The sequence below is a fragment of the Dysidea avara genome, chromosome 11, assembly GCF_963678975.1.
Source record: "Dysidea avara chromosome 11, odDysAvar1.4, whole genome shotgun sequence".
Lineage (NCBI taxonomy): Eukaryota > Metazoa > Porifera > Demospongiae > Dictyoceratida > Dysideidae > Dysidea > Dysidea avara.
The window spans coordinates 11,467,020-11,479,889 of NC_089282.1; the positions used below are offsets into that span (position 1 = coordinate 11,467,020).

The 12,870-nt window shown below is 39.4% G+C and overlaps 2 protein-coding genes across 2 annotated transcripts; both read right to left on the minus strand.

The window, feature by feature from the left end:
• Positions 1-354: 354 nt before the first annotated feature.
• On the minus strand, positions 355-8,676 carry LOC136237861 (protein inturned-like). Its single transcript, XM_066028085.1, has 14 exons — positions 8,443-8,676; positions 7,465-8,356; positions 7,291-7,418; positions 7,150-7,239; positions 6,867-6,944; positions 6,675-6,816; positions 6,510-6,623; positions 6,337-6,462; positions 6,144-6,283; positions 5,753-5,842; positions 5,434-5,691; positions 5,048-5,228; positions 671-837; positions 355-616 (listed from the first exon to the last, which is right to left on the minus strand). Exons 1-14 carry the CDS (start codon positions 8,538-8,540, stop codon positions 508-510), a joined length of 2,613 nt encoding a protein of 870 aa, XP_065884157.1. The 5' UTR covers positions 8,541-8,676; the 3' UTR covers positions 355-507.
• A 1,625-nt stretch (positions 8,677-10,301) lies between these two features.
• LOC136237862 (malignant T-cell-amplified sequence 1-like) lies at positions 10,302-12,607 on the minus strand. Its single transcript, XM_066028086.1, has 6 exons — positions 12,471-12,607; positions 12,274-12,426; positions 12,128-12,225; positions 11,943-12,079; positions 10,625-10,692; positions 10,302-10,565 (listed from the first exon to the last, which is right to left on the minus strand). The coding sequence occupies exons 1-6, from the start codon at positions 12,479-12,481 to the stop codon at positions 10,481-10,483; spliced, it is 552 nt and encodes a 183-aa protein (XP_065884158.1). The 5' UTR covers positions 12,482-12,607; the 3' UTR covers positions 10,302-10,480.
• Positions 12,608-12,870: the final 263 nt, after the last annotated feature.

Below are 12,870 nucleotides of genomic sequence, written 5' to 3' on the forward strand. Positions count from 1 at the left end.
ACAAGGTCCAAAAATAGGGTTCCAAAGGACTTATACATGTCTCCCCTTCTTAGTACACGTGTTACAAACCTTATAAGAAAATTTTGTGCTTTTATTAAAAAGTAAAATGATTATCTCAATTAAAGGGTCTATATAGGCACTACGCTACATGAATGGATTTCAATTTTTGCAATGTCTCTACAGAGTTACTCTGCTTCACCGTTGTTTTTCTCTGTGTTGTATTAGCTCATCTAAGCAAGAATTATTGCAAGTACATGCATTTTATACTCCTCAACATTTCCTTGCCATGCCCACACAGCAACCTTGCTCTAGTGGCTGCATGTGACCTAGGAGTCATTGACGTTGTTTATTGTGTCTTATTATTTTAATAATAATGACGGTTCTTCATTTTTTAGTACATTCACAAAATGGTATGCACAGATACATGGTAGAGAAAAAGTGAGTTTGGTATATGGATTATAGTCACAATAGAAAAATTCAAGTTGTCATTGTCATGGTACATGTACATTAGTCAACTGAACCAAAATGAAGTCTGAATGCTAGCTCAACAGCACTCTGTGGGACTGAATCCTGAAAGCAGACGTAAAACTCTCTACCAGTTTCTGTCAACCTTCTCCTACAGTAAAACAGAACTTTAATGTCTACAATTAAAAGTTAAGTGCTCTCTAACCCAACAATCCAGTATGATAATCGTGGAACATTTTTACTGTGCTTGTCGGAGAGTATTGAAGCTGGTAAAGGACACTGTACAAGTACTCCTTGTTCCAGCACTGGTCTGTGTGGACTATCACCTTCATCTGTTTCACTATCAGCTTCTGGATATCTGAATTTTGTGTTCTACAAAGAAATTAACTATTGTAATACATCTTGTCAAGTAAGAAAGCATAGATCTACAGTTGATTCTCAATTATCCAAACACTATTTATCCTGGAGTTAGACAAAAGTGTTCAGATAAGTGAATTTGTAAAGCAACATACAGAGCTCCATTCAATTACTCTAATAGAACATACACCGGTGACAAAATATTATAATTGGAACAGTCACTTTTGGTGTTCTGGTGATGTCTTTAATGCCCACACACACTATAGAGTGGCTGGCTCACAAGATTAAAGAGACAGTAGTCACAGTACATCCTCATTTTTGCTGACAGATGGAACATAACTTCATGATGTTTTTCACCAACAGAAAAGCCATGTGTCCCAAGCTACAGTCGTTCTATTCCCATCATTACAACTGCTTATTCTTACTAGTACTTTGCAGTGTACAGCACTGAAGGTCTGACAGCAACATGTGCTGCAGCCTTTGGATTATCCTAACTTGGTTGGCTCTGTCAGAATTTCATACTCATGATACACAAAAAAACTGGCCAGCCCACAAAACCACTGTTAGTCACCTTGTGGAGGTAACTTTGCACACTAATAACAAATTTGGTTCAAAGGGAAGATTAGACAGGTGATACACAGTGCCGTGATTGGAAAGGTTTTACTGTAGCTATTAAGTCCATTATTTCCTACCACATTTAGTGCAAAATCTTTAAGAAAGTTCACAATTATTTTCTCCTTTTATACAAGTAGAAGGAAAAGTTAAGGATCAAAGAAAAAAAGCAGGGAATAGCTATAGAAAGTAGTGAAGCTGTAAGTGTACATTTAATCCCTATATTTCATTCTATAACCGTGACTGAATTAGAGCAGGTAGGCAACCTCTCTTGTTTCACCTTTTTAGCTTTTCCCCTGTTTCACTACTTTTTTCTTTGATCCCTTTAATATTTCCTTCTACTTGTTTGTTTACTTTTTTACAGCACAATTATGGCTGGCGAACCCATGCATACTACATCAAAAGGAGAATGGTGCCTGAAATACCATACAATTAATTTTGTGTCCGAACGCATGCCCCAACCATATTATTGCTAAAAAGTGAAGTGCTATTATGCTTCATGTTCAGCCCATTACGCAGCATTACAAGAGTACGAGCAACACTTCTTCAATCACTACGGAAACATGGGCAAATTTCGTTACAAATGCAATATCAGCAGAAAGGAGGCCATGTGTGCTACCGTGAATCAACATTATGCACTGTCAGTGAAATGAAATGGGGGACAAAAGTAGGTTATGCATTTTACACACTGCGGTATCTAAAAAGGCACCAGTCAGGCTGAAGCAATGTCTAACATCAAGCCTGTAGCCTTAGTGGTTGTCGAGTTACGTTTGTCTGAAGGCATCAGGCAGTTGGTCAGTCAGTAGAAAATTCTCCTAAATATAAAGTTCTGTAGCAACTTATCTGAATCATTTTTGGTGCTTATACCTCACCAATACTGTCAAGGCATCATGAAGGCATGGTTTTGTGGTGATATTTTTTCCAGAAAAGCCCAAACCTCCATGATCCCTAATATACAGTTACAATTGGACCAAATTTGTACTCAGTGAGGTTGCCCCTGACCAGGGGTGGAGAACAGTACTCAAAAGTGTGTGTATGTGGGAGGGGGGGGGGGGGGGGGGGGGTGGCAAGTCATGTGGGGTAGTTGTAAGTTACAAAATCTTTAACCGTACTATATGCCAATGCTACAGGGGTCTGGGGCATGCTCCCACAGGAAAGTTATGCTTTGAGATTGAATCTGAGAGCATTTTCAGTGATACTCCTATAATATTATAGCAATACAATGATTATATTATTACAGTAGAGTCTGGTTGTTAGGCCCATACACCTAATAAAAGTTCGCAAAAAAATACTGCTATTAGCATATAGTTGTTAAGCGCATGTGCCTAATAAATAAACCTCATCATGATTATTATGGATTCACTCTCTTGGGGAGGTGTGAATTGCAGTCATTACATGTACTAATATTTTGAATCCAGTTTTTGTGCACTGAGTCCTTTGTGTGGAGCATACTACAGAAGACTGCTTCGCTTGGTAAGTATAGTAAAGGCACATATTTTGGCTTTGTACTTTGTGAAATTTTGACTAGCAAACCTCTAATGTTTCTTTTCTTGTATAGCTTCGTCTCATGTTGGAGCTTCGCGTTTGTCCACATGTGCTTATCAACCATGATAAAGTAGGAGAAACGGGTATGCACTTAACAGGTAATATGCACTTAATATATATGCGCTTAACAACTAGACTCTACGGTAGATACATTAGTAAATGAAGGCATCTCATGTTCTGGATTATGATACAGTACAATAGTACTATTAGTCTTGTGCCTAGACCGCTTTTTTTCTTTTTGTGTGGGGGCGGCAAAAAAAAGGGTCTGGTGGATCTCCAATACATTTTTTGTACAGCCGGATCTACAACTTTTGGGGATCGTCGATTAGTGGTGATGAATAGCAAAGGCTTGTTAACAAAGCAACAATAGGAAATACAGTGCGCGTTTGCTTGGTAAGGCTGCATCCTTGGGTACGCGCGCCGTATTTCCTATTGTTGCTTCGTTAACAGGCCTTTGCTATTCATCACCACTAATCAATGATCCCTAAAAGTTGTAGATCCGGCTGCACAAAAAAAATGTATTGGAGATCCACCAGACCCTTTTTTTCACCACCCCCACACAAAAAGAAAAAAAGCGGTCTGGGCATGAGACTATAGTACTATATAGTAGGGACCACAAAGGAGTAGGCATGGCCCATGAAAAACATCACCCAAAAACCAGCCTCAATTTTCCTGACAACGATGAGGCAGTATTGGTTAGGCCCAAACAAGCTTTCAGATTGACCTGAAACGCTATCAATAAGTTGCTACGGAATTTATATATATATATATATATATATTAAACGGAATTTTCTACTGACTGACTGCCTGATGCCTTCAGACAAATGTAACTCGATAACGGCTAAGGCTACAGGCTTGATTCTTTCACTGTTCGACATCGTGTTGGCCCAAGAGGTGCCTTTTGGCATACTGCAGTACATACAATGCATTCTTCATGGACTTAGCAGTGTCCTCTTTTGTGTCCCATTCATCTTGGCTGACAGTGAAAGGTGTCGATTTGGCGGTAGCACACGATGGCTTCCCTTTGAAATGGAAATTGTCTGTATTTTTCATAGTGGCTACTTTGATTGCAGAGGTGCTTTTCAAACAGCTCTTGATTCGTAATGCTGTGTAACGGATCGAGCATAGCTGAGAACGAAGCGTAATAAATACTTCACTTTTTAGACGATAATTGATTGCTGAGGTGCGTGGTGCTGTTCTTTCTTTTGATGCAGTATGCGTGGGTTCACCAATCATAATAATTTTAATGTACAAAAAAAAGTTAACAAGCAAGCAAACAAAAAACTGGACTTTTCAACTAGAGTAGGGACCATATTGCACATCGATAAAAAGTTTTGATACAAGCTGGAGTAGTACATGATATTAAATCACAGTAAAACAATAAGAAATGTTATATTTTGTGTACTTGTATATGTTAATGGAAACAGATTGAATTAATTGCATAGGAGTACCAACTTATATGTCTGCTGCATGTTCTATTAGAGTAGTTAGGTGACTGCTCTATTAGAGTATCTCGATCTCGTACACTCCCAGTACTGATTCATAGTGTTCCACCAAACCAAGAGGGGAAGGTACCCCTATGCCCCCTCTCCCTATTTCTCCGCCCCTTCCCCAGACCACAAGAGTGGAGTAGGCAAGACAGTGGAAGGTTAACTTTAGTTAAACACTTGCATACAACAAAGATGCATGTTGGGTCTCTCAAGAAGTTCAATTTTAAGTTCTAAGATGGTATTTTAGATTATCTTTATTGTGTTGATGACATGGAATTAAGCAACTACTTACAGATAACATCAAAGTGCGACTGTTGTATTAGAGTAACTGACTGCTCTATTAGAGTATCTTGATCTTGTGTTATAAGCATTAACCGATGAAAGTTAGGAGTCATATCCCCCCATTTACAACATCTATGTCCTAAGACTCATAAGTTTGAAATAATATTTCAATGGGCTTATTATTCCACAACTTGACTGCTTTAAACACTAGCACTTGATTGCAGTAGTGTCCTGTAGCCTTCAATCAGGTAGTGCTTAAATTCATAATCAAATGGGTACAAGCATATTTTGCTAACCTGCAGATCATGTTCTTGAGAAAACAGAGTTTGTCGTATGTGGACACAGGTTCTCCCAAAGGTATCCAACATTGCTTCATGTAGTTGAGATGTCAATGTGCTGGTAGGGCTAATGAACACACCTCTAGCCCAGTCCATGGAAACATAATGAAACAAAACATTATCCAAACCAGTTGTCAACCTGAAGAATACAAAAGTCATAAGTCAACAAAACTGTCAAACAACCAAAGCACGCACGCACACATGCGCGTGGTATCTGTAGGATATCCTTAGTTCAGGATATCCAGATAGTAAAAATTGCTATATAGCTGTTTCTAACACGCACGCACGCACGCACGCACGCACACACACACACACACACACACACAAACAAACACTTCACTAACATGTAGGGTGCTTTAGTGTGTGCAGTTGGATAATCAGATCCAGCAGACAAGCTGGCAGTTAGAGATTTCTTTTTACTTCCTATACCAATGAGACTGCTACCCCTTGATCTTGCAGAGGGTGAGAGAGGTGTGTTGACTGAGATCTCCTCAAAGTCTGATACACTTAGACTTGCAGATCTCTTGACGGTACTGTTCCGTGGAATTGACATCATGGCAGCATCAATTGATTGTGTACAAGGAACTGGACTAGAAGTGTTGCTATTAGTGTACATACAGCACTAAATATAAATATATGACTTATGAATCATCTAAAGCATACCATGCTTCAACACTCTGCAAAACTCCTTTAGCATCTAATTCCATGATGAGTGAACGCATCTTATCAATGGTGATAGCATCAGGTACATTTCTAGTAGACATGTAAAGTAATACACGTAAACAATCTATGTGACCGGGCCTGTGAAAATAGGGCATGTGGGGACATGATTTTTGCCTACCTTTTCAAATTTCCATCACTCGTAACTCTTTGTACCATTATGCTATAGCAATGTAATTTTCAGCTCTTAATAAGTATTTAATTGGCTTTATGATACAAGTTACAAAATCCAACTATTCTGTTTCAGTACTGAGATCTGACCTGTAGAATGACAGGGTGTAGTTTGTGCCCACATGCCCTATTTTCGCAGGCCCGGTCACCTATAGTATCTTACATGTGAATATTACTTGTATCGTGATCAGGTTGTGATGCACTTTCCATCAATTGGTAGACTATTGTGTATCCTAGCCCAACAGTCAACATAAAGTAATCCCTGGTGATTGACTTTTGTTGGCGTAGTCGTCTCAGGTATATCTTTGTAATACATTGTTCAATGTGTGCCACCAAACATATTAAATTAATAGTACCTTACGCCATATTACTAATTGACTAATCTTCTGCTGGCTGGTGACTTTGAGAAGTGAATGCATCATTGAAAAGAGTATCACATCTTTCAAATCATCATCAGCAAGATGGCTGCATACCAAACTACCCTGAATGATAAGTACATAAAGGCCACATATAATTATTAAATGCTTACTTTATGAAACAAGCAGGATCCTAGAGAGCTATATGACATTGGCGTGTGCATGAATACGGTATTGCTACTGAAATCAGCTGAATCTAAGCTGGAAAGAGCACACGAGAACTTGACCTATGGAATGCCAACTGGCTAAACAAAACGGAGCTACTTAAGCATTCACACCTTGAGATTAACAGGAAGAGTGACGGAAGGACAGAACTGGAATGACTGAAGTGATGTAGATTTCTTGGCAGCAAATAAGTGCTCAAAGAAGAGACCAAAAAGGTAGCTAAGTTGTTGATTGTTTGCCTCAGAGGTAAAAGCTCTATGGAACAAAAGAACATCAATAACTGAAATTACAATAGTACAACAAACCTTTGTGGCGTCTGATAAAGTAGGCTTAAAACTTGCTCAACCTGCTTGGCAAGTGATTCAGCTTCATACACACTACAACTGTATACATGAAAATACACCAGTACCACATGTGTTATTAACTACAGCAAAGGGACCACCAAAATATGTCTCACTAGATAACAATACTAAAGGGGTGGCATTTTCAATATCTCAAGTTCTACTTAGTTTGTTGGCAAGCTAAGGTAATGAAGTCTACTTTAACTGTTCCAGGCAGTCTTATTGCTTTGTATCCTTATCAACATACCAGTAAGCAGGTATTGCCAACATCATCAATTCCTTATCATACTGAATGCTAACCAGAGACATCAGTTGCTCATCTACACTAATACTAGTACTACATAAGAAACAAACTTTACATACATACAAATGAGCATGTGCGGCTTACCAAGAGCAGTTACCAGATGCCACTGATGATGTCATTACATCAGTCAGTGTGAGACATAGTGCTCGTAAATGATACACCTTATTCATAATAGTGGAGTCTATCTGTGCAGGATACATGTACAAAACGTCCTACACAGGGAAGGGTTATACACACACACATGCATGAGATTCCTACTTTATTTTCTTCATCATCTTCAGCAGTGTTGAGGGTGAGGTACATTAACATGTGGGGCAATCTATGTACAGGTTTGGGAGAGCATTGACTGCCTTTTCTTGACAACAACTTTATAAGTTCTTGGTTAATGCTATCCATTGATGTTGCTGCCATTGCAGCCTGTCCTGAGCCACTCCCCCTTACCACCTGTAGCACTAGCTCATCTGCAGTCAGCGCCACCTTAGCAAGCACAACATCTACATTGCTGTGATGAACCTCATAACCATTCACAGACACCAAATGGTCCCCTGGTAATATCTTCTTGACGACAACACTGTCTGGTAACAATTCTCGTATTATCACTGGTTCATGGCCAGAAAATCTTGATGGACTTTTAAGACTCAATGTAGAACCAGTTACTAGTTTTGGTCTAGCAGGAATAATTCCCAGAGTCTTGAGACCACAAGGCTTTCCATGTGATTGTAAGTTAACATGTACAGATAAGGTAGGGGTTGGTGGTACAGTATGGATCAGTTGAGGTTCCAGTACGTTACTACCACCATTGCTCATTGTGGTAGCAAATGGGTTCACATACTTACGATTTCTTGGTGGTCGTGGTGAGCCCCGGAGGTCAGGTTCACTGAAAGAGTTGAAGTCTGTGTCATCGCGTGATCTCTTTGATGTCGCACCACTCACAGATGTCAACATCTTACGGAAACCCCATTTAGGTGATTTGTCAGGTGGTGTGCGGGCTACCTCCCCAGCAGAGCTGGTGCGCCCATGGGAAGTCAAAAGGGGACTTCCCGGTGGCTTTAACGACGTTTGAACTGGCTCGGGGTCATTCACAGGGTCCACATAAAATACAGAGCCAGTTTTCGGATCCATTGTGTCTGCCCAAGCTTCATCTTCAATGCTAAAAACATAAAAATTGAGTGGAAGCTGTACAATCGATGTTGGATACAAAATTTCTTGCGCATGAGCAGCTATTCGTGATCTTACTTGTATTTATCAGATTCCATCACCACCAGTGGGGGAGATCCGACCCGTGAGAGTGTCGAATGGATCCTAGCCTTCTCGACTCCCGCCTCATTGTCCATTCCTGCAGCTGAGGAGTGCAAACCCAACCCCACAATCGAAACACTTTGTTAGGTTTCTTTTGGGCCCAACCATAACAGGTCATCGCTGCTGAATAAATCGAATGAACATAAGATACTTAGATTCGGATAGGTGACGCTTATATTGTCTGCTTTATCAGAAGGATCTGAGATTTATCACGCATTAGTTTTGTAATCTAAACTAGTTTCGAGGTATTTGCACTGTTACACACACGCGTACATGTATGTATAAAATGTGTGACTTTGTTTACTGAATGTACAATTCCAATTGATCCACAAGGGTTGCTGTTCTGTTGCTTGTAGAGCACAGTCTTACCTGTATGTCTTGTTGGTTGACCTCATCATTTAATTGACGATAAAACCACGGCTGAAGGCTACTTGAATTGCAACATTGTCCACTTATACAACCTTCACCATCCCATAAAGGGTCATTCAGGTATACCATACCACTTATAAATCGATCGATGGTCCCTGATTCACAATAATAGTTCACGCCTACGTAACTGGGCGGGGCTTGGCCTGCAATTGCTGCACAAGGACAGTTGTATCTTTCATTAGGGAATCCATTCTCTGTAAGGCCTGCAGCATACGTCCATATGTGTTGAGTCAAGTTACCAGCAGTTATTGACATACCGTCAATGTAGTAACTGTCCAGTGGTTTGTATTTGGAGGTGTAAAATCCTAGTGTTGATCCTTGTTGGTAACCCCTAGCCTTTCCACATACACTTTTGTATTGCAGGCCTTTTGTAGAAATATCTGTGCGGTAACAGCCAACGACTTCTTGTGGTCGTTGACAGAAACTCACATTATTTAATGTAGCCTTATTCCATCTGTTGGGACAGTTATCTCCCATGCTGACATCAAAGTGGGCCACTTGCAGCCATCCTCCCTCAACGCCAGCACATGTTGGGACAACCAGTGTCTCACTTATAACTGTCATATTACAGTACACCCAATGACCACCTATTAACATATAGTATCCAGACTTTTCACGTGTTTCCATATGGTTGTTGTAGATGTTTATGCAAGATGTACCAGAATGTTCCATGTCACAGTAGAGTTGACGTAGAGGATTGGTGACCCAATAATATCCTGAATTGCTGTGACTGCTTGGATTTTGTAGATATGTCTCCTCACAGGAACTGCCGATGAAGAAATCTTCCAGCTCATGGTCAGTACAACCATCCACCGCTGTCAATACTCTCCATTTACAAACCAACATCACAGCAAGTAGACTGCATCTCAACACAAACATCATTAGTGACTGTCAAACTACTGTTCTTACCACATATAAATATATTGATGAGCAGGAAAAGTGGAGGAAGTGTATACGTACCTCTTTGTTATATATTTTATGGTGAGATTGGTTTCCTAGTATGGAAGTGCCAGAGTATATGTTCTACACAAATGTCCTGACCACATACGTAACATATCACATGACAAATACTACACATAACTCTGATGTGATTCCAATTATGTTGATGTAGGTGTATGTTCACTAAAGGAAAAAAAACAAGCTTTACCTAATAGCTGCATATGTAGTGTGTGTATTAGGGAGATCAAAGCTTTGATCAGTTTCAGATGCCGCCAAGCTTCATTACCATAGATACTTACAAGTTAAACCAGTTGCACAAGTATTGTCACTCCTTGTGGAAGCTGCCATTTACGTAATTTTTGGTTATAGTTTAAACAACGGTTGTACTGGATTTGTATCCCAGTGTATACCCTTCAAGTTGACATGGCATTTGTATCAAAGCTTCGGTAACATTTTCAAAGGAAGCTTCACAGGATATACATTTGTTCCAACCCTAGTGTGTATGTATGTGCATGTTTGTACATGCCATATATGGTTTATGTTGATACAACAGGTAATCAATCATTTCTTCTACAAAATTTACAATACTAGCTTATTTCTACTGCTGCTATCTGTGGTGCAGTTTCATAGCCCACAGTCCATCACACAAATAGTGCACATTTTCTACAGCCACACCTTTGTTGATCGTCCGTCTGTGAAGAGGTCAACACCGTCTAGCTATAAACCATCACATTCTACAATCATCACTTACATGTCATTTGTGGACAGCTTGGTGTTACCGATGCAGAGGGCATGTTGTTTCCCTTCTGCCATAATTGCCTGTAGTAAACAAACAGATAACATCTCTCAAAACTGCAGTATGCTAGCATGGTGTATATACTGTTTTTACCAATATAAAATCTACCAACTTTAATTCTAGTAGACATAAAATATTTTAAAGCTTTCAGCATAACACTATAAGTTTAAAAATGACTACCTACGAGTCGCCTGATTAGCTTAAAAATCTACCAAATGTGTACAAATTATCTCTTACTAAAAAAAGTCAGGCTAAATGCTTGATGTACTGAATTCTTTGTGTATCAAATACAACACTTCTAAAAGATGTCATTTGAATATAGACATATACAGTCTTAAGGCAAACAGATTGGGTTATGGGACACTATAATTTATATAGTCCAAGCAAACTACAAGCTGTGCACTATACTGACATCAAATCATAGATAGCACTATTATTAATCGGGTACACCTCAAGCCCAAACATGCCTTTAAATTGGCCTGAAATGCCTTCGATAAGTATCTATGATTTCTTTATATTTAACAGAATTTTCTGCTGACTGACATCTGACTAACAAAGTGATCGTTTCAGACATAGGCCTGAGTTCTTCACTGTTTAAATAATAATAATATGCTGCTTGGGCCTGAGGCACCTAGTGTAGTAGCTAAAATGCATGTATCATGGACTTATCATTCGTGTCTTGGATCCAATACTTTTTCTCCACTAGCACAAAGGTGTCGATTCATAGGAAGGATGTCAATGGCTTCTTATGGGCATCGTCTGTAATTTTGTACCATGCTTATTATTAGAAGATTGATTGAGGAGGTGCTTCTTCCTGCACATCATTGAGGCAAAATGGTCATGTTGCTTGACAGTGATAAATATAGTTTCATTCTTTCCTTTGATGTGGTATGCAAGGATTTACTAGTCATGACCCTACCACTAATCAGGTCACTGCTACTAAGGTCATCTGTTTTGCTGGCCTTTTGTTAATAGTCCTCAAGTGTCGTTTGTATACAAAGTGACCTGCCTAATTATAATGTAGCCACCTAGATAGTAATGTCAGGAAATCCTAAAGGCAACCTGGCCTGTACCTACTGAATATCAAATTCCTTATACCTGTGTATTGTATATATAGGTGTGCTAGTACAAATTTAGTGAAACCACATGTCCTGCAGTGTACATGCACCTAGCTGGGAAGCACATTTCACTGATGGCATTCAGTGGCTCAGTGGTTGGCATACAAACATGCATTGTGAAAATTGACTTTTGCTTTTGTTTAGTTACAACTTACCACAACTGTGTCTGAAGGAAGATCAGTGTCCATACAAGCACCCCGTGATGTTAAACCAGGTGCCATAATATTGGCACCGCTGAGAATAAATTTGATAGCTCCTTTGTCCACTTGTAATTTTGGCAACATGTTAGGATCTATAAAGATCATATGAACATACACACTATATCATGGTTAAGGCATACATTTGTGAAGGAGCTTTAGACAAGGTATGTAGGGCCCAACTCTCTGTCTGAAGAAAAGCAGCTCTCCTTTTACAGCCAATAACTCTATGTGATCATGGCTGCAATTCTTGCTATTAAAAACCAGTAGCTCTGAAAACAGTACATACCATTTAATAATGTTCAGTGCTTCTTTCTTCGGAACTATGTCGTCTAAGTACGGTTCTATTGGCGGGTAATCTTTTAACAATCGCTGGCGTATCCCCTTGGCCACTGAAGACTTTGTTTGGCTGATACCGGACACTTCCGTGTCTGAATCAAACCTGTAGTAGATTAATACGTGACACATAAATGTCATTCTCCTTACTTCTTAAACATCTGGAAGTGATGCGTCTTAAAAAGAACAAATGTACGATGACCTCTAACTTATTCGCTATCGTATATGTGCAATTTTTCGAGGTATGTAATCTTCGCGGATTGACGAATTGTAGACTAGACAACCGCGAAAATTACATCCCTCGAAAATTTGTACGCATACAATGACGTAGTAAAATATCCAGGTGCTCAACTTTGTTGCTAAACTCATTATATCATCAGTGCTCAGCCTACGTTTTGGGCTGTGGCTGTCCCAGTACTATAGTGCTTTGTCACAGGACCATAAATACGTTTCCATGGACTCTAATATCTCTAGTATGGCTTTACATATACTCTTGCACAAAATACTAGCAAAAAAGGAATACTATACATTATATAGCTACTTAGCTATT